General features: G+C 48.4%; 1 protein-coding gene and 1 pseudogene across 3 annotated transcripts; one reads left to right on the top strand and one right to left on the bottom strand.

Annotated features, from left to right (window-relative positions):
• Window positions 1–4,719: 4,719 nt before the first annotated feature.
• Window positions 4,720–9,041, top strand: MARVELD1 (MARVEL domain containing 1). Of its 2 annotated transcripts, none has more exons than XM_084749564.1 (2): window positions 4,720–5,516; window positions 8,127–9,041. In XM_084749564.1, the coding sequence occupies exon 1, from the start codon at window positions 4,966–4,968 to the stop codon at window positions 5,485–5,487; it is 522 nt and encodes a 173-aa protein (XP_084605690.1). In that variant the 5' UTR covers window positions 4,720–4,965; the 3' UTR covers window positions 5,488–5,516; window positions 8,127–9,041. The 2 variants fall into 2 exon arrangements, 1 of the variants encoding a protein (XP_084605690.1); XR_014773098.1 differs by having other exon boundaries at window positions 4,725–6,891.
• Window positions 6,887–12,153, bottom strand: LOC311592305 (N-acylneuraminate-9-phosphatase-like; annotated as a pseudogene). The gene is made up of 3 exons: window positions 12,043–12,153; window positions 11,389–11,965; window positions 6,887–6,990 (listed from the first exon to the last, which is right to left on the bottom strand). The product of its transcript is annotated as an N-acylneuraminate-9-phosphatase-like (transcript).
• Between the last annotated feature and the right edge of the window lie 9,989 nt (window positions 12,154–22,142).

Here is a 22,142-nt window from a genome sequence, read left to right as displayed (position 1 = left end):
CTCACTGTTCTCTTGTCACATGGACACAATGAAACCGTCAGTCTCACAGGTCTCAGGGCAGAGCACCATCCAGTCCTAGCCTTGCCCTCCCGGACCATCTTCCTGCATCAAAGGTTAAGATGCGACCACGGGGATGGCTCCATCCTGAGGGCTCATAGCAGGAGAAACAAACAGCAGGCAGGGTCAGGATCCCCAAGTGTGGGTCTCAAGATGGACCTGTATGCCCCTCCCCCTCCTCTCAGGGTTCTTCCTGGCTCCTCCTTGCTGGCCCGTCTCCAGGCCTTTGGGCCTTTCTCCTTTCTACCACACAGGACTCAGACTAAAGCTGTGTCCCGGATCCACAGGGTGATGAAAGTCTACATCTGGAGACCAAATGGGTGGATACAGTTTCTTTCTCTTCAAGTTGCAGCACGCTGGATAGCTGGATAATCTGTGAAACACCACTGTGCCTCAGCTTCTTCCTTTTGAACTGAGGGTGGTGGTGTCGTTTTTTTAGGTGTATTTATTTATTATGAATACAGTGTTTTGCCTGCATGTACCCCTGCGCGCCAGAAGAGGGCGCACCATGTAGCTGCTGGGAACTGAACTCAGGACCTTTGGAAGAGCAGCCAGTGCTCTTAACCTCTGAGCCATCTTTCCAGGCCCCTTGAGGGTGTCTTTCAAAGTGCCGTTCTCATAGAACTGTTGTGAACCAGATAACGGTGGCAAGCAGTGAGAGCTGCCTGGTGGAGGTGCTCTGTAGCTGGAGATCTTTCTGTTAGGAAACTCCCACTCCTCTCTGAGCCCCTTGGTTAAGTAATTCCCAGCTGAGGTCAGCTAGGGCCTGAATGTCCCCATCAGAGGCCCAGTGGGAGGTTCCAATAACAATCCTGGGCCCCTGGGGACCTTGTGGCTTCCGGTCCAGCTACCTAACACCCCATGGGGTGAGCAGGGGCTGGCCTGAGAGACTGCCTTTCAGATTCCTTCACCATTGGCCCAGGCCCAGACTGCTGTCCCTAGCTCTTGTCTCTACCCAGAGTTCAGGCTGCTTGTGGCCTGGGAACCCCTTGAGGGACTCGACTAACAGGTCGCCTAACTGTGACCTCGCCTCCTCTTTGGAGAGACATATTGAAGGCTGCATATTGAGGTTGGAGGCTGCATACACACAATGAAGGATCATTGGGGAAAGAGGGATCATGTTCTTCTATTCTAGGTATACCTAGGGGGACATCCATCAAGCTCAGGGCCCCTGGGGATGGCCCTCCCAAAGTTTGTCTTCCATTCCACCATGACACCTGTGACTGAAAAGTCCCCAGATTTCCCCTCACAATACTCTCTCCTTCTCTTTTGAGCTTTAACCTATAACCCTCCTTTACTTGTCTTTTGTGTTCACAACTGTCCCTTAGCAACCAGCAGAGTGTCAACACTTGAGAACAGGAGTGAGTCCTCTTCATTCTTACTTTCCACACCCACGTGTTTGCATCTGGCAGGTGCTTAGACTAGATTCATTGAGTAGGACAGAGTCAAACTTTTTTTTTCCCTGTATAGTTACGCTTTTTCAGAGAGTCTGCTCCACTGCTTCTTGGACCGTGTTCAAGGTTCCAGTGGCTAAAAATACCGTCCCAAAGCTGTTTAAGGCCTCTTCCATGTAAGGAGCCGAGTTGAGACTCCTGAAGCTGAGAGTTTATGTCCGCCAGGGGGCGCCCTAACCCACACGTCTCCTGATGCCTTTTTTAAGATGGAAGAATTCTCTTCCCTTGCTCCTATTGTCTGTGGCTTAGGCTCCCTTGCTCGCACAGAAATGACCTCAGCAGTCCAGCATCCAGATTCAATGCTAGAAGCAAATCAGCATCTCAGCACTGAAGACATTCCTCCAGGGCTTGCTGAGTTCAGAACCTGCAGGTTTGGATTCCAGTGTTGCGCAGACTCTGGGTCAGTTTTCTGGGTCCCTGCAAGAAAAAAGCCGGGTGTCATGGCGCACACTTTTAACCCCAGCACTCGGGAAGCAGAGGCAGGCGGATCGCTGTGAGTTTGAGGCCAGCCTGGTCTACAAAGTGAGTCCAGAACAGCTAAAGCTACACAGAGAAACCCTGTCTCGAAACAAAACAAAACAAAACAAAACAAAACAAAACAAAACAAAACAGAACAGAAAACAAGCAAACAAAAAAGAATAGCTGAAAACAAAACATGAGAAACATGTAAAATTATTTGAGTTGTGGATGAGGAGTCAGCTTCACCTGGCTCCTCCTCAGTCTCTAGCAGCTCCTGGGACAAGGTCAACTGCGCCAATGCTCTGCACCTGTGGTCCCTACCTGAGGAGCAGCGCTAAGAACAAGTATCTCACAGGGTTGGGAACCATCCGCTGGGACAGTAAATACAGCTTTCTTGCCACAGGGCCTAACACAGTAAGTATTCCGTCGCCAACCACATGGGTCACGTGCCCCTGGCCTCTAAAAACGGTACCAACATTTAATAAACATTCATTGTCTGCCTGCTGCACGAAATACTTTTACAGATGAAGTCATCGGGCACTGAACGTTAGGCAGGCCCTCCTCCATGTCCAACTATGGAGTAGTGGAGCAATAGCAGGCCTGATTCCAAGGCTAAGCTGCCTTGTAAATGCTTGTAAATTTAACCATTCATAATACGCATTTGGAGCTTTCTTGAGGAGTGTATACAGGCTGGGGTGGCAGTGACGGGACAAAGCGGTTTTTCTTCAAAGGGGAGCCAGGCTGCTGGAGAAGGGACCTGCTGTGCCAGGCGAAGGGACAGTGAGTTAAGAGCCGGGAGAGGAAAGAGGAAGCTCTGCAGAGCAGGATCAGCTGGAGTCTGATGTGGAAGAGGCTTGCTCAGTGTGTTAGGATTTCGGATTGCTGTGAAGAGACACCATTATCACGGCAACACTTAGAAGAGGAAATATTTAATCCGGGCTGGCTTACAGTTTCAGAGGCTTAGTTCATTATCATCACAGTGAGAAGCATGGCCACATGCAGACAGACATGGTGCTGGAGATGGAGCTGAGAGCCCTATGTGTGGATCAACAGGCAACAGAAAGAGACTGTGTCTCACATGGGCCATAGCTTCAGCATATAAGGCCTCAAAGCGGGCTGGAGAGATGGCTCAGAGGTTAAGAGCACTGACTGCTCTTCCAAAGGTTCTAAGTTCAATTCCCAGCAATCACATGATGGCTCACATCCATCTGTAATGAGATCTGGTGTTCTCTGCTGGCCTGCAGGAGTACATACAAACAAAAATCCTGTATACATAATAATAATTAAAAAAAAAAAAGACCTTAAAGCTGGCCTCCAACAAAGCCACACCTCCTAATAGTACCACTCCCTGAGGATCCAAGCAATGAGTGTATGGGCGGTTGTACCTATTCAAACCACACATTTAGGTCCAGTCCTGTTTCTGTAGCCACTTGGCAAACAACTCCATTTTTATGTACTGAGGGTCTCCTATATGCCAGGCCAAGACAAAGATGGATAATCCAGGATAGACCATGCTTTATGTTGTGGTAGAGTCTGCAGAACTCGTGCAGAGGAATGGTTCAAGTGGAGGCCTAGACAAGGAAATAATTGTCAGTGTGGGAAGTTGGACCTAAAACCAGTAGTGTTTAAACTGTGTAGCAGTGTCTGCCAGCTGAGGATGGTCTGGAAAATGAAGGGCATTCTGGGTTTATGTGGGAAACTTGCAAGAAGTGACAGAGTTTGGGCATGGGTGGAAGAAGGAAGGAAGAAGAAGAAGAAAAAAAAGCAAGAAATTGCACGTTGGTTGGGGACAGATTATGCAATATGCCACATTGACAAGACACAGCTCTCTGCTATGCTAAGGAGAGCCAGGGCTGTTTCAAAACACTGTTGCTGGAGTACAAAGCTTGGCTCGTTGGTACAAGGTCGGGGTCGGGTTGGGGGTGTGGGAAGAGAAACCAGCAGCTGTCACCGGTTTCCTGGTCTGAACCCCTCAAGGCTTTAGGAAAGCGAAGGAAATGGATCTTCTCAATCTCTTGTGTCGTTGCAGGCTTACATGAGAATACACATCAGGGTGGCTCCCTGCCATCTGGATGAATAGCTGAGCACGCAGAACATGATGTCTCTTAGACCTAGGCCTGTGTCCTGGCCATGTTAGGTGGCTGCATGTTTTTAATCTAAGCAAGACACAAAGATTTGGCCAGGAAGGAACGGCAGAGAGTGTTCGGCATTGCCACGCTCTGTGCGTTGTGGGGGAGGCAGCTGGGCCTCCAGCGAGCGATGGTTTCGTGGTTTGACCAAAAGAATTTCATGGCAAGACAGTCTGAAGTCAGCTTTGGACAGGATAAGTTTGTGGTGGGCAAGTGCAGGGTAGTGAGGGTGTCCCAGTGAGACCACCTGTCAGATCAGGCCTCCTGCTCACTCGTGGCGCCCAGATGTGCCAGGAGACCTCTAGGGGAGACAATTATGTCTCCATTGTCCTATGACTGAAGAAGGGTCAAGAGAGTAGAGCCATACATAGGCTGGGAGAAGGCTCTTGTAGACAGCTTCCTTCTTGAGGATCTGCCAGGCCTGGGAGGCAGGGCACCAGATATGGCAAACTTGGCCCAGCAGCGCAGGCAGCCTGGGCAGAAGGCCTGCCAAGGGTTAGGGGGTGCGGGCATTCAGCCCTGGCCGGAGGATAAAGGAATGGGAGCGGAGGAGAAAGAGGGGGGTGGTGGTGGCGGTGGTGGCAGCCAGTGTGGAGGGCGCGACGGCAGGAAGGCGGGAGGCGCGAGCAGGGGAGGAGACCGATGAGGGGGACGGCCAAAGAGCGGGTAGGAGGGCTGGAGCAAGAGAAGAGAGGGAGGAGGGGGGTGGCGAGTAGCAGCGCTGAAGACTCAGAGTACAGGGAGGAGCGCAGGCCTCAGAGGGAGTAGCGGGAGCAGCGGGCCCGGGCCGCCCCCGCGAGCAAGGCGCCACCATTCCGCTGCTCGGGGCGCCGCCGCCACCGCCGCCGCCGCCGCGTCCGGGGGCCATGCTCCCGCCGCCCCCGCGCCAGCCGCCGCCCCAGGCGCGCTCGGCCCGCGGATCCCTGCGCCTGCAGCGGGCCTTCCTGCGGGGCCCTCTGGGCGTGCTGCGGCTGCTGCAGCTGCTGGCGGGAGCCGCCTTCTGGATCACCATCGCTACCAGCAAGTACCAGGGCCCAGTGCACTTCGCGCTCTTCGTGTCGGTGCTCTTCTGGCTGCTCACCCTCGGCCTCTACTTCATCACGCTGCTGGGCAAGCAGGAGCTGGTGCCCGTGTTGGGCTCGCGCTGGCTCGTGGTCAACGTGGCGCACGACCTGCTGGCGGCCGCTCTCTACGGGGCCGCGACGGGCATCATGATCGACCAGACGCAGAGGCGCAGCTACTGCAACCTCAAGAGCTACCGGCTGCCCTGCGCCTATCATGCTTTTCTGGCGGCCTCTGTCTGCGGCGGCCTCTGCCTCGGCCTTTACCTGCTCTCGGCACTCTACGGCTGCTGCCGTCGCTACCAGGGCAAGGAGGAGGTGGTGTGATGCCGCCCGTTCCACCGCGGCCCAGATAGGTGCGGGGATCCCTCCCGAGCCCTTTCTGCTGCCACCCCTTGCCCGTGCGCCCCAGCACCCTCTCCCTGCCTGTGTTTCCTCTGCCCGCGCCCTGGATCCCCGACGTTCAGTTCCAGTCTGACTGCGGCACCGCAGCTCAGTCTAGATATCAGCTTCCAGGGACCTGCGCTGCTATCCGAGGCACACACTCGGATGGGCCGCTTCAAGCGAAGCCTGGAAGTCTCTTTCTCCATTCCCGGTTGAGAGTTAGACGTGGCCCGGCGCCGCCGCGTAGATCCGGGGGAGGCTCCCAAATTGGAACCAGTCTTTGGGCTGCGCCACTGCCTCCTCCCTCCGGCCCTGCTGTCGGAAGAGCATCCTTTCCCTGCCCCCTCTTCCAGCCTGGGGTGGTGTAGAATGCAGCCAGGCAGCTTGAGACAGGCCTTAGCGGGTGCTGGAATGAATTGCGTCTTTAGTTGTAGTTTGGATCTCTTCCTGCGCAGCCCTGTATCATCGAAGTTTCTAGATGGGGCCAGCTACTTGAGTGGTGGATAGCAAAGGTCTGCTGGCTGCACCTTACTAAAACGACGACTCCTGTCTTCTCTCCGCCTTTATCTTTGGCAGACTGGGCCAAATAGTCTAACTTCCCTGGCTTCAAAGATGTCACTCACCAGCTTCTGCAATACCTCACCTTTAAACATGTTTGCATTGGGGAATCCCACGTGACTAACTTAACAGCGATTGTTAAGGTATAGCCCATCTCTTTGGGGACCCACGTGTCTCTGCTCTTCCGGAGCAGCCCATTTACGATTAGAACCGCACTCCTTCCTGTAAAGCAGTGGATTATCTAAGGAGCCATTCAGGTGGCAACTTCCAAAAGAAGATTTGGGTCTGCAAATGGTGCTGTCTTCCAGCGCGGATTCACAGTTCACAGTAGCACAAAGAGGTCTCTCTGAGAAGACTCTCCGCCCCGCCCCGCTAGCCCCCAACGCAAGCACCACGCCCACACATGGTAATTTAGTTCACCGGACTCAAAAAACAGGACCTAAGCCACTCCCATGTCAAGATTGCCCCGTGCTTTCCAGGTTATTCCCACAGGTTGACCCATTGAAGATCGGAAGCTCCTCCCCCCCGCCCTGGGAATTTCTCTAACTGGGGTCCACCCCAATGACAAAGGAGCTGGATGCCCCTCACCAGCCAGACCTGGGAATTGTTGAATACTTCATTCACGTTGTTGGAAACGCGAAGCTAAGAATATGCAGGTGATCACCCATTCAAAAAGACAGTCGCTTGTAAGAGATCCTGGCACTGACTCTGAGCAGCTAGTGGGGTGAGCTCTGTCCCCAAATTGAGAACTGTCTGAACCTGGGGTGGACAGCTGGTGCCACCTCTAAGGTAAGGCACTTTGGATAACCGGGAAGTGATGTAGACCTTTGAGTAGAAAGCACGGTGCCACCTCCTCTTCCAAAACGAAAGCGATCTTATTGACAGAGACTGGAAGGGTGACAGACAGTGATGACCACAATGGCCATAGACATTGTGACAATCCACTGTTTTGTACTAACTCAAGCTCAGCTTTCTCTGGAAACACAGTTACATAGGACACTGCGTGTTAGGGATAGAACCCAGGGCTCTTGTCTTGTGGAGGAAGCATCTGTCGCAGAGCCACTCCCCAGCCCCTGCAAGTGCATTTTCCAAACTGAGGAGGTGTGGGGAAGGAGGTGGTTGGTATGGAGTGTAAATTTTATGTAGCACATCCTATAGCCCTACTGTGTGGGTGCATTGCTTGACTGCACGCATTCTCTGTACAATACTGTGAGATCAGGGCTCCAAGTCTCCTTGGTAATGGGTGGTGGAGGTTGACTTTGAACCCTGATGGTTCAGCTTCTTCAGTACGGGGCTATGTTATGTGTAGCCATATTTGATATGGCTAATATTTTTTTTCTAAGCTATAGCTTGGTGGTAGAATAATGCACAGTAAATATGAGGCCCTTGGTTCAGGATGGAGAATCAGAAATATTTTTTCCTAAATTGGTAAAAAAAAAAATTCATGACCTAAAATTTACCCTTGTAACCAGCTCTAAGGGCAGTTTGGTGGCAGCGAGGATAAGTCACACAGCACAGCCACCACCACCATGTACCTCCAGAACTGTTTCCATCTTGCAAAACAGAAAGTCTGTATCCACTAGGATTATGGGAATTTGAGCTGGGTTTGCGGGCACAGGCATGAAATCATAGAGTGTTGGAGGTTTTGGAGGGTAGATTATGAGTTCAAGGACAGTCTGGACTACATAGTGAGTTCCAGGCTAGCCCCAGGCACATAATAAGACCCTATCCTCCAAAGAAACAAAACAACAAAAAAAAGTTTGTAGGGGATTTTTGTTGGGCTTTGTTGTTGGTTTTGGTCTCTTCCCCCCATCCCCACCCCCCCAGAAATCCCAAAACATAAGAACATGGCTTCTTAGGTTCTTCGTTGTCTTGAGCTAGCTCTGCTGCAAATTCCACAAAGGATGGTTGCGAGGAAGAGCTAGTGAGCTCCCTCCCTCCCAGCCGAGACATTAGCGGTCTGTGCCAGGGTGGGCTTTGCTGGGACACCTTGAGAGCCAGTGACTTCCGTTCTTATGTTTCAGGTTCCTGTATTGCTGATGTCCCAAAGATGCCCAGAGTGGTCAATGCCTGCCTGGTTGGCTGCAGGGGTCTGCCTGGGGCCAGCAGAAAGTTTGGGGGAGTCTTCGATGCTGGGGACCAGTGGGAAGAAGCAGCAGTCTTTTCTGCACACTCTCCGGTGGAAGCCCCATAGTGGGGAAAACTGATTTCCTCCTTGATGCTAGAGGACTCCCAATCTCCTGTGTTAAAATTTGGGGCACAAGATTCTGGACACTTGAGACTGAGCTCTTCCCGTCTCCCGCTCCCCAAATGACAGTCTCTGTTCCAGCACCTATTCTTTACCTGTTTGTCCTTTTTTTTTAGATCACCGTCTAAGCTCAGGTCTAGTCCCCTCAGGATCTCCTCAGCCCCAGTGCTCTGTCTGGGTCTGTGGCCAGGAGCCCTTACTCAGGAGCACACATCTTGGCCTTTCCAGTGCCTCATATACCCTGATGTGCCTGTAGCATTCCAGATCTCATTAGCTCCACCTGGTGTGCCTTCCAGCTTGGCTTCGAGCAGCTTGGCGAGGCCCCTCTGTTTACCAAATGCGAGCAGCACAGACAAGAAAGACTGTTCTGCCCCCACCTTTCCTCAAAGGCCATAGGATGATCACCTGATGCTGCCCAGAGCAATTTGAAATTGGTCATAGTCGCCCGCCCGGGTTTACCTCCCTCACAGCAGGATTGGGGCCAGGCCAGGACTACCCAGACAGCTCCCAACCATAAGTCTGGGGCCTCTTGTGGGCTTAGGGGACAATTTCTACAGTGTGTACAAAGGTCAAGCAGGGGTGGGTTTTGGTATAAGGAGGATGGTTAGAGAGGGGCTGCCATGTGCCTTATCCAGTAGTGTAGTCATGGTTACCCCAGAATGCTTTTTGGAATAAAGTTTGGTTTGTCTAATCTTGTGTTTGTGTCTCACATCCTGGTCCTCTGTGGTAATCAGTGTTCAGCTAAGGTTCCCCCAGCAACCCACCCTTGCCTTCTAGGAGGGAAGGAAAAGTGAGCTCACAGGTTTCCATTGTGGTTAGGAGGGCCCTGAGGGCAGGACCCAGAGAGGACCGATGCTTTTGGGTGGTGCTGCAGGAACTGCAGAGGTTTCCTCTCTACTGGTCCCTCTTTAGGGCGCCACTCCCTGTCAGGCCAGGAGTGACTGATGTAGAGCCAGCAGGGTCCTGTTCTGGTCCAGCCCTGTCATACAGAGGAGTCCAGGCACAGAGGCAACTTGTGTAATGCCTCATAGCTGATGATGAGAAAATTTGGAGGTGCCTGGAGACCAGGGGGTGTTTACTCCTGTTGTGCCTGGCCTGTGGCCCTGACCCCACAGAGGTTATTGGCCAGTTGTTCCGGGAATATTGAGTCTTGGAGCAGAAGGGAGTGGCGTCTTGGGCTCCTCCTGAAGCCAGATGTGCTCCAAGCCTGCCTGCTCTTCCCAAGACCCTTCTGCAGCATGACATTCAATGACATGGGCGCATACCCACATCCCTTCTTTTTTTTTTGGTGGGGGGGTTCCAGGGTGAACGAAAGTGTCACTTGCTGCTGAGCATTCCCCTCTTTCTTCTCTCCTCTGTGTCTATTTGTTTGTTTGTTTGTTTGTTTTCAAGACGGGGTTTCTCTGTGTAGCTTTGGCTGTCCTGGACTTGCTTTGTAGATCAGGCTGGCCTCGAACTCACAGCGATCCGACGGCCTCTACCTCCCGAGTGCTGGGATTAAAGGCGTACACCACCACGCCCTGCTCTGTGTCTATTTCTTTGTGTGTTTGTCTGTGCACGTATATGGGTAAGTATTCACACACTGTCAATTTCACATGTTTTTCTCATTTTCTTCAATTGCTTCTCCACTTTTAAAAAAACATTGTAGTCTGACCATGTAGTCCTGGCTGGCAGGAAATAGGAAGTGGGACATCTGGTAAGCAGGATGAATTCTGGGATAGAGCCAGGCATGGGAGGTGAGAGAAGGATAAACGCATGGTACCTGAGCAGAGGTAACTAGCCATGTGGCAAAACTTAGAAGAGAATAAATGGGTTATTTTTTAATTATGAGCTAGTCAGAGAAGAGCCTAGCTATATGGCCCAGGTGTTTGTAAACATATTTCGAATCTCATGAGTCATTATCCTGGGAACTTAGGGCTGGGAGAAAAAACCACCCCAATCAGTTATGTAGACCAGGCTGGCCTCAAAGTTACAGTGATCCACCTTCCTCTGCCTCCTGAGTGCCACCACACCTAACTCCCACCTTATTTTCTTTTTTAAAAAACTATTTATTTATTTATTTATTTATTATGTATACAGTGCTCTGCCTGCACCTACACCTGCAGTCCAGAAGAGGGCATTAGATTACATAGATGGTTGTGAGCCACCATGTGGTTGCTGGGAATTGAACTCAGGACCTCTGGAAGATCAGATGGTGCTCCTAACCGCTGAGCCATCTCTCCAGCCCCCACCTTATTTTCTTTAGATATATTTGTTTTATTTTTATGTGTATGAGTGTTTTGTTCTCATGTCTGACTATGTGTCTTGTTCATCCCAGATCTAGGATTGTGGGTGCTGGGATTCAAATCTGGGTCCTTTGCAAGAACAGCAAGTGCTTTTACTTGCTGACCCATCTTACCAGCTCCCACCTTTCTTTTTGTGGTTTGATTTTTAATAGCTTTTTTTCCCCAAACTATAACAATCTGTTATGTTTACACTACAGAAAATCAGCCCTCAAAAATCATGCAGAAAAAGTAAATTATAGATAAGAATATAGACAGTAGGAAAAATATTTATAACAAAAATTTGTCTAAAAGATATAAATTTTCACTATGAATTCTCTCGATTTGTATGATTTAGTACTTACATTGACTGGATTCGGTTGCCTGTATCTCAATTTTAGAATATCTAGTTTTTGAAAAAATTATCTATTTCTGTTCTATAAACTAGGATATATGCTCTCCTGCCTGCCTTTCTTTAAGTTTTCAGGACTACACAATTAAAACCTGGATTTTGGGTATGAACACAAGCCTACGGTTATCAACAGCAGCAGGGGTCGGGAGGATTGTCACAATGTGGGTGTGAATCTCTTACTCACATTATTCTTAGACCTGAACCAAACAGACATATTGCCTTAGCTTTCCTTAGTTCTAGCCCTGGAAACTGGCCCTCAACAAGGCCACCGTGCCTTCTGTGTGCTTACACAGACACGCTGACCTTGCGAGAGAGCAGGTACTTCCAGCACAGAGGAAACCATATATATATACATAGTGAGGCACGGGGGATGATGTCGGGGGATGATGTCAGCGGCACCCTTCCACTCTTGTTTATCCAGACTGTGGCTTTCTGTCCTGCATTGAGGCCTCCCTGCATATCAGTTTCTAGTGTGTCACCAACCATGACGCAGTCCCCAGGCTGCACTCCAAGGAGATCGCAGCAGTGATAAAATATGGAAGCTGCTGGTTTCTCCACCTTTCTGCTCTCCTCCTACAGCAATAGCATCAAAGGCAGACCGGCAGGCATGCGCCTCGATCTTCTCCCTCAGTGTCTGTCTGTCACCGTGAGTTAACAAAAGTAGGCGGAGCCTCTTTTCGAAGGTCAGTGAGCATGGCTTTTGACATCTTCTGCTAGGGTCATATGCTCTACCGTGTAGGTTTCCACAGGAAATAACTCTTCTGCCAATTTCCTGTTGCCGGTCCCGCCTTTGGTTTCCTGGATTGCTTCTTCCCAGGGTGAAGTCCTGACCTCTGTGATGCATGGGCTGTAAGGACGAAGACACTCCTTGCTGAGTTTAACTTGAACTTTATCGCATATGCTCCCAGCCTCTTCTTTGTAGTGGTGCTTTGGCTGTAAGAGCTTGATTAGCCGATGACGCATAGGACCCTTAGTACTGAAAGGGCTGGCTTTTGTAAGTGGGTTTCCCCATTTCATACTCCTTCGGTTTCTCCTTGAAGCCCCAACATGCCTCTCCTGCTCGCCATGGCCGTGTCGATGAGCATGTTGTCCAGGCTGAGGAAGACCACGTGGACCGGACTCAGCCCCATAGCCTCCACCACCCAACTGCCCACCTTTTTTTTTTTTTTTTTGAGGCTAGGTCTCTCGCTGAACCCAAAGCCACTGATTGGCTAGGTTAGCTGGCCAGCAAGCCCTCGGGATCTTTCCATCTCCACCTCCTCATCGCTGGGATGACAGGTCTGCCATCACACCCAGCTTTGAGCATAGGTGCTGAGCACCTGAACTCAGGTTCTCCTGTTTCCACACCAAGCTCTTGATGGACCAAGCCATCTCCTCAGCATCCTAAATTCCCTAGGCAAAACGACACGTTGTGCTGATTCTCACAAGGGTTGAGGAAACTTGCTCTGCATGATTAGCTCACAGGGGCCTGAGCTACTAAATCCTCACAGAAGGTCAACACCTGTTGTTGCCTCTGCCCCTGTAGAGAAAATGGAGTCCTGAAGAAGAAAGGGGCCTCCCCAAGGTCATACAGCTGGCTGCAGGCAGGACAGGGACTAGAAGCAGAATTTTTTCCCTCTTAACCCCTTATTGTCCTTGGCAGGCTTTGAAACCTAAATGGAGTTTGGCTTTTGATCATTGAGATTAGGTGCTTAGCCGGGTGGTGGTGGTACCAGCCGTCAATCCCAGCACTCAGGAGGCAGAGGCAGGTGGATGGGTTCAGGACAGCCAGGGCTATTACACAGAGAAACCCTGCCTCAACCAACCAAACCAAACTGAACCAAACCAACCAACCAACCAACCAAAAAAAAAACCTCTATGTGATGTGTGTATATGTGTAATGAGCTTGCTGGATGAGTGGCTCGTTGAAATAAGACACTACTTTTTGAGTCTGGGAAATCTCAGAGGTTTGCTCTTTTTTTTTTTTTTTTTTTTTTTTTTTTTTTTTTTTGACTGTGACTTTTCCCATTTTTCTAGGTGGGGGCAGGGTAGCTGGTGGTAAGAAAGATTTAGTACACTGCCATCTTCAGGAAAAAAGGGAAGAAGCAAGGATATGAAAGAGAAAAATCTACTTAACATGGTTTATATATGTATTTTTTTTAAAAAACAATACTTATTTGGAAAATAGAATAGCTAATGCAGTGTTTTACTATATTTATGTATTAATCAAGGTAATTATTGAACGCTTACAGGTAAGGAAGCCAGAAAACCAACTCAAGGAAGGAACCTGCAGGCAGGATCTGAGCAGCGCCACACACGAGTGCTGCTTACTGGCTTGCTCCCTCATGGTTTCCCACCTGTTTTGTTTGGTTGGTTTGGTGTTCAGAGGCAGAATTTCTCTGTGTAGGCTTGGCTATCCTGGATCTCCCTTCATAGACCAGGATGGCCTTGAACTCACAGAGATCCACCTGCCTCTGCCTCCCGAGTGCAAGAACTAAAGGTGTGTACCACCCAGCCCTTGGCCTGTTTTTAAAATAGAACCCGGAACCACCAGTCCAGGGGTGGCACCACCCACAATAGGTAAGGCCATCCCACATTAATCACTAATTAAGAAAATGCTCTACAGACTTGTTTATAGGCCAACTTTATTTATATTTATTTATTTATTCATTTTTTAGGCCAACCTTAAGAAGGCATTTTTTTTTTCTTTCTTTCTTTCTCTTCCTCTTCTTATTCTTTTTGGGTTTTGGCTTTTGGTTTTCTCAAGACAGAATTTCTCTATGTAGCCCCAGCTGCCCTGGAACTCACTCTGTTGACAACCAGGCTGGTCTCGAATTGGGAGATCCACCTGCCTCTGCCTGCCGGATGCTGGGATTACAGGTGTGTCCTATCTCCACCCAGGTAGAAGGCATTTTCTTAATTGTGAGTTTCTCTTCCTAAATGACTCTAGCTTGTGTCAAGTTGACATAAAATGAGCCTGTACAACTGATATGTTGTACTGTAATAAGCAATATATGATCACCAAAAGCTTATTTAAAAAATTTTTTTTGTTACTGTGTATGCTGTATGTCTGTGGGTGCACATATCGTGGGTCAAGTGTGAGGTCAGAGGACAACTTATGGGCTTGATTCTCTCCTTTCTGTAACTTCTTGGGATTGGACTCAGGTTGCCGGGCTTGTGAGGCAAGAAGTTTTACCAGCCGCGCCTTATTTACGTACTGCAACCTAAGCTGGCCTCAAGTGGGCATACGTAGCTGAGTGACTTTACACTTGCCTCCACGTTCCAAGTACCGGGCTCACAGGCACACATCACACCTGCCCAGGTTTTGTGTTGCTGGAGACTGAACCCTGAGCTTTGTACATGCTTTGGTGTGCACGTTCCCTCCCAACTGAGCCTCAGCCTCAGCCCCTGTATGGATTGTTTTATGTCAACTCGACGCAAGCTAGGATCATCAAAGGAGGCAACCTTTTCTGAAAAAAAAAAGCCTCCATAAGATTGGGTAATACATAGCCAAGCCTGTAGGGCCTTTTCTTTGTTAGTGATTGATGGGGGAAGGCCCAGCCCGTTGTGGGTGGGGTCACTCTTGGGCTGGTGGTCCAGGTTTCTGTAAGAAAGCAAGCTGAGCAGGCCAGTAAGCAGCACTCTTCCATGGCCTCTGCATCAGCTCCTGCCTCCAGGTTCCTGCCCTGCGTGAGTTCCTGTCCTGACTTCCTTCAGTGATGAACAGGGCAGTGGAATCGTAAACTGAATAAACCCTTTCTCCTCCAAGTTGCTCTGGTCATGGTGTTTCACCACAGAAACGATAAGCCTAACTAAAACAACCCCTATTTTAATTAAGAAATATTTACTTTTAATGGTGTGTACGTGGGTGGATATGTGCACTTGAGTGCAGGGGTGGGGCAGGGGGAGGCATTGGAACGTCTGAAGCTGTAGTTACAGGTGGTTGGGAGCTGCAGATGTGGGTGCTGGGAAATGAACTCTGGTCCCCTGCGAGAGGTAGCTCTTACCCACAGAGCTACCTCTCCAGTCTCCGAGTAGCAAGCTTTCCCCCCAAACCATGCACAGGCCCCTTGGCATGGAGAGCGCCTCCTATCCAAATAAAACAGGGGACCAAAACTGGTGGAGCCGAATTTTATTCAAGTTTGGGCTTGGGGAAATGGGCAGTGCTATTCTGCTTCACAGAAAAGCATTCCTCATTTTTCAAAACGGGAATCAGTCTCAGAGCTTTTATGGGATGATGGGCAGAGAGGTTGTGTCCCAAGCTTGGAAAAGTCTGTTGTTTTTCCATACGTTCTCTGAAGGATTTATAGGGCGGAGACTCTGACTTTGTTTGTTTGTTTGTTTGTTTGTTTTTGAAGTTTCCCTTCTGGGGTCTGGCTCAGTGGTTAAGAACCCCTGTTGCTCTTGCAGAGGACCGGGGTTCAGTTCCCAGCACCCACACTGTCGCTCACAGCTATCGATAACTTCAGTTCTGGCGGGGGAAATCTTATACCCTTTCCTGACCTCCTCAGGCACCAGGCATGCATGTGGTATGTGTATACACATTTAACCAAAAACACCTATATAAGAAAATAAAGTGAATTAAAAAAAAGAAATATTCCTCCTCGCCCGATCTCTTAATGAGCTAGCTAGTGTTGCAAGAGAAAAACACAGTGTCGGGTAGAGGGAGGAGGAAGTGGCGCTGAAGGTTTCTCCCTGGCACTTAGAGGGGAAAGGATAGGCTAGCTGTTCTGGGAGGAGCCCTTGGCAGGGGCTTGTTTGCATACATTTCCTATCAAAGCCAGCTAAGGAAAGGCTGGCACTTCCTGGTGCGCATGGCTCCTTCTTTACAAGTTCATTTTTATTCCCCTCTGTAATTTCATCTGAGTTTATGTCCACCTCGAGTCATGACAGGAAGGGAGGACTGTAAAGCAAGCTGGGTGCTCTTTTATTCTTCAGTGGAGCCGACGCAGCCACAGCCAGGCCAACGTTTGAACCTGTAAAAGGTGGAAGAGGAAAAGGAGAAGGGGATTTGAGCCAGCCATGGAAGAGTGCTGCTTCCTGCCTTGCTCAGCTTGCTTTCTTACAGAAACCAGGACCACAGCCCAAGAGTGACCCCACCCACAATGCACTGGGCTGTCAGTAGTGGAAACGCCCACAGTTTCCCCATGTGTGTTTGCTTATATGTTTGTAACCATCCCAGGACCTACCTGGGCAAAGGGAGCCTCTTTCTGGCGCCTAGCTGGTGCACATCTTCACTTTGCACATGACTTTTCTGCCTCTCTGATAATCATGGTTGAATTTATCTGCTCCTTGCTGTCTCCTCCCTGGGAACTAGTAAATTCTTGCTGAGTTCTTTTCAATTTAATTTTATATGCATGGGTGTTTTGCCTGCATGTATGACTGTGTTCCAGTTTTGTGTGCCTGGTGTCCACAGAGGCCTGAAGAGGATGTCAGATCCTCTGAAACTGGGGTTATAGACAGTTGTGAGCCACAGTGGGGGTGCTGAGAATTGAACATAGGTCCTCTGGAAGAGCAGCCAGTGATCTTAACCAATGAGCCATCTTGCTAAGGCTTTGGATTTTTATTTTTAGTTAAATAAGTGAACCACTTTAGAGATCTTATCCTAGGGTGTGTAGATAACAGCTTGACATAACTGCAGCCATGTTAAGTCATAATCAACATGACTACTCCAAAGAAATAAACCTACCTAGTTTTTCCTGCAAATCATAAGATGATAAAAACTTGAGAGTGGGTTGCATTTGGGCCCTGACTCTTCACATGAACCTGAGAATTGCTTTTCAGATAAATCGGGTGTGTGTCAGCCAGGATGAAGTCAATTTTATACTATTAGAAGTACAGCTCCTGGGGCTGGAGAGATGGCTCAGCAGTTAAGGGCACTGCCTGCTCTTCCAAAGGTTCTGAGTTCAATTCCCAGCAACTACATGGTAGCTCATGGCCATCTATAATGAGATCTGGTGCCCTCTTCTGGTGTGCAGTGTACATGCAGGCAGAACACTGTATAATCAATCAATCAACCTTTTTTTGGTTTTTGTTTTGTTTTGTTTGTTTTGTTTTTTGTTTTTTTGACACAGGGTTTCTCTGTGTAGCCTTGGCTGTCCTACACTTGCTTTGTAGACCAGGCTGGCCTTGAACTCACAGCGATCACCTGCCTCTACCTCCCAAGTGCTGGGATTAAAGGCATGTGCCACCAAGCCTGGTTCAAATAAATAAATCTTAAAAAAAAAAAAAAAAAAAGAAGTACAGCTCTTTTTCTGACCCAAATTACAGGGGTCCTCACTGTTTACAGCCCATGACTACACCATCTCTTCAGCCCCCTTTTCTGAGACAGGCTCTTGCTATGCTGTTGTAGCTGACTTGAGTTTCACTGTTTAGACCAAGCTGGCCTGGAACTCTCAGTGATTCTCCTGCTTCTGGCTTCTGAGTGCTGGGATTACAGATAATATGCCAGAATGAGCAAATCATTCATTCATTTTTGTCACTGAGTGTATTCTGTTGTATAGGTATGTTATAATTTCTTTCTCTATTTACCTGTTGGTGGACATTTACATTGTTTCAAGGGCTTGGTTATAAGTACATGTTACTGTGAGAACATGACTGTACAAGCCTTTATTGGTTTCTCTTGGGTAGATACCGATCAGTGATGGTCAGTCATGTAGTAGATTCTTATTTCTGAGATGAGGTGGGTTGTAGTTTTCCTAGACATTTGTATCAAGAATGCTAAATCTGGACTCAGGATAAATTAGGGAATTTTTCATCTTATTCTAGGTGCTGGAATAGTTTGTATTTTGAAGAGAGGGCTTGTTTATTTATTTATTTTTATTTAAGTTTTGGGGTTTGTTGTTGTTGTTTGGAAGGAGTTGAGACAGGGTCTTGCTACAAAGCTCTGGCTGGCCTTGAACTCACTATGTAGACCAAGCTGGCTTCAAGCTCACAGAGATTCATCAGCCTCTGGGTGCTGGGATTAAAAGAATATGTTACCATGCCGCACTAGTTTTTTGTTGTTGTTATTGTTTGTGTGTTTTGCTTTGCTTTTTTTTTTATTTTAAGTTTTTTGAGACAGGGTTTTTTTTTGTGTGTGTGTAGCCTTGGCTGCTTGGCTGTTCTGGAACTCTGTAGTCCAGGCTGGCCTGGAACTCACACAGATCTGCCTGTCTCTGCCTCCCAAGTGCTGGACTAAAGGCATGTACTACCACTGACTGGCTGCTAGTTTGGTTTTTGAAAATACAGTTTTGGGGGGAATCAGTGGCTAAGAGCACTTAGTGCTCTTGCAGAGTCCGTGGCTCCATTCCCAGCACCCTCACAGCGGCTCACAGCCATCTGCGACTGTGATTCCAGTGTAACTAATGCCTTCTTCTGATTCCAAAACCATTTGCAACTCTCTTTCCAGGGCAACTAATGCACCTGCTCACATACATGTAAGCAAAACAGACAACTGCAATACAAAGAAATCTTTAAAAAACAAACCCCAAACTATCTATTATGTATTAGTTTGTGCACCTGTGCTCGTGAGCGCCCATGTGTGCGTGTGCATGTGGGTGCGTGGTGTGTGGTTAAGCACATGCCACAGCACATTTGTGGAAGTTGCAGAAAATGGAGAGCAACCTTGGGAACGGCAGGAGCCTTTGTTTGTTTGTGACAGGGTCTCACTATGTAGCTCTGGCTGTCCTGGAACTCACTCACTATCACAGAGATCCATCTGCTTCTACTTCCCCAGTGCTGGGAACTAAAGGTGTGTGACACCACATCTAATGTCTGCATCCGCTTCTTAAGTGTTGAGAATAAGTGTGCGCACCACCACACCTGCACTTGGGACTGAACTCGGGGCTTTGTGCATGCCAGACAGGCACACCACTATCCTGAGCCCAGTGTGATTTCCCTCCAGAAAGATGAAGGCTGTTAAGGCAGGCATGCAGGCACATGCCTGTAAACTTGGGAGCTTTGGGGAGTAAGGCAGGGGATTGGGAGAGTGAGAGTTGGAGGGCTAGAGATGGGCCTGGGCTATATACAGCAAAAACTTGCTTCAAAAAAAAAAAAAATCTTGAGGCCTGGAGAGATGGCTCAGCGGTTAAGAAGAGCACTGACTGCTCTTCCAGAGGTCCTGAGTTCAATTCCCAGCAACCACATGGTGGCTCACAACCATCTGTAATGTGATCTGATGCATACTGTATACATAATAAATAAATCTTTAAAAAAAAACAATCTTGAGGTATTTACTTCTATAGTCTCATGAATGATATACTGTGAATCCTTGGGAGAATTAATGGGTTTTGTTGTCCAGCTGTTAAAACAAAAACATACTTCAAGAGCATCAAAATCAAATCAAAAATCAAAATAACATTGATTTATATTCATATATACTTTTCATATAATATTTTTGGTTTTTTATTTATTTTTATCTTATGTATATGATTGTTCTGCTTGCATGTCTGCCTATGCACCCTGTTTGTTCCTGGTGCCTGTAGTGGTCAGAAGAGGGCGTCAGACCTGCTGGAACCTGGGTTGCACATGGTTGTGAGCCACCACGTGGGTGGTAGGAATTGAACCTGTGTCCTCTGCAGGAGCAACCAGTTCTCTTAATTGCTGAGCCATCTCTTCAGCTGCTCTTTATTTACTTAAAAAATTTTATTTATAGTCAGGCGTGGTGGTGCATGCCTTTAATCCCAGCACTAGGGAGGCAGAGGCAGGTGGATCGCTGTGAGTTCGAGACCAGCCTGGTCTACAAAGTGAGTCTAGGACAGCCAAGGCTACACAGAGAAACCCTGTCTCGAAAAACAAAACAAACAAACAAAAACATTTATTAGGTATACAATGTTCTGTCTGCATGAACACCTGCAGGCCAGAAGAGGGCACCAGATCCCATTATAGATGGTTGTGAGCCACCATGTGGTTGCTGGGAATTGAACTCAGGACCTCTGGAAGAGCAGTCAGTGCTCTTAAACTCTGAGCCATCTCTCCAGCCCCCCTTGTTTACTTTTTAAATAGATATTTTGATTAGTTCTTTGAGAATTTCATAAAGTGTATTTTGATCACATGAACTCCCAACTCTTCCCAGATCTACCCCAACTTCCTGTCTTAGATTGTTCATTTAAAAACTCCAACGTTTGCTCCGTATATTTTTGGGTATAGGGCCATCCCTTGAAGCATAGTCAGCCCACCATAAACTACACCCCTGAAAAATGACTTCTGTGGGCTAGAGAGATGGCTAAGCCCTTTAAAGCACTGTTTTTGTTTTGTGTGTGTGTGTGTGTGTGTGTGTGTGTGTGTGTGTGTGTGTGTTTGTTTTCTGAGACAGGGTCTCTCTGTGTTAGCCTTGACTGTCCTGGACTCGCTTTGTAGACCAGGCTGGCCTCAAACTCACAGTGATCTGCCTGCCTCTGCCGCCCAAGTCCTGGGATTAAAGGCATGTGCCACAGCCTCCAGGCTTTTAAAGCACTTTTTGTTCTTGCAGAGACCCAAGTTCAATTCCCAGCACCCACATGGTGGCTCACACTATTCTTAACTCCAGTTCTAAAGGATCTCATGGCCTCTTCAGATCTCTGTGGGCACCAGGCACACATATGGTCCACATACATACACACAGCAAACACAATCATATGCATAAAATAAATAAGTAAAACCAAACCAAAACAAAAAACCCTGACTCTCCCTCACTATGAGGCCACCGACTACACACAGCTTCGCAGTCAGGGGTAGGGCTCGTGACCCCAATCCCACTCCATGCTAGGATGTTGACTGAGATTCCTCTCACATAACTGTCCACTGTGGGTTGTCTCCAGAAGTGGGGGATGACCTCTGTGAGATGGTTTCTGGAGGGGCTGGAGAGATGGCTTCGAGGTTAAGAGCACTGACTGCTCTTCCAAAGGACCCAGGTTCAATTCCCAGCACCCAGATGGCAGCTCACAACTGTCTGTAACTCCCAGCTCTGACACCCTCACACAGACATGGTTTCTGGCGGTACGTTGTGTTCACCTTGTTGCAATACTCTCCCTCTGCAATGATCTGGCCACTCCACGAGACAGGGAGCAGTAAGTTTCTGACTTTAAAATATCTTGGTCTACGAGCACCGTTCCCACTCATTCCCTTGTAAGTTCCATGCCCTGGCTGGCCTATGTGAAGGAGCCATAGTCCCAGGATGCCCAGCCTTTGCCCAGTAGCTCTGTGGCTTCAGGGAAGGGTGTGCCCATGAGGGGCTGACTCCCATTAATGCCTCTTTCATGGGAGCCGTGAGGTTTATTAGTAAGGTTGCCATTGCTCTCCACTGTGGTGGTTTTTTTTTTTTGGGCCAGGGTTTGATGAATGAGTGTTTTCATGGCTGCCAAGAGCCACTGAGTGAGAATGTAACTGCAGACATTCATTTCCTTGCTGTTTGCCCAACAACTCACGGTCTCCCAGCTGGAAAGCTCATCACTCATGAGCTCTTCTTCCCCAGGTACAAGAACAAGAAGATGTGTTTATGGAACGTTGTTCAAGGGCAGCGGCAGCAAGCTGTTGATCAAAAAGAAAAAAAAAAGCAAAGAAAAAATTACTCTAGTCAAATAGTAAGCTTAGATACAGGAGACAAAAATGCAAATATTAAAGGGAACTTGAAGACTCATGCCAAACACTTTCATTCTTCCTCTCATTAAAAGAGGTGGATGCGCAGTTCCTGTAACAGAATTCCACACTGCAGTTTTCACCTCAAGATGTACAATTCATGAGTTTTTGCTTACTCTCAGAGCTACACCGCCATTGCCACTATCCAGTTCCTGAACAATTTCACCCTCAAAAGAAATACTCTGTGTCTTGTCAGTAACTCCTCTTTCCCTCTTCATTCCAGTCCCTGGTCACCACCCATCGACTTTGGCACTAGGATTCGCCTCTTCTGTGGGTCTCAGGTAAGTGTGAGCACACAGTAGTGTTGTAAGACTGTTTCCCCCACTTGGTGTATTATTTACTTTTCTTATTCTTATGAACAAATGCCTGACAAGATCAACTTCAGGGAAGAAGGGCTGATTTCACGTCACATACTGAGGGAAGAGTCACCATGGAGGAGAAGCTGTGGCAGCTGGTGACTCCATGGCGGCAGGAGAGTGAGGTAGACAGACAGACAGACACAGAGAGAGAGAGAGAGAGAGACAGAGAGAGAGACAGAGAGAGA

The sequence above is a fragment of the Acomys minous genome (assembly GCF_964271855.1).
Source record: "Acomys minous genome assembly, chromosome: 2".
In the NCBI taxonomy this organism is placed as follows: domain Eukaryota; kingdom Metazoa; phylum Chordata; class Mammalia; order Rodentia; family Muridae; genus Acomys; species Acomys minous.
This window is presented reverse-complemented; position numbering and strand designations above follow the sequence as displayed.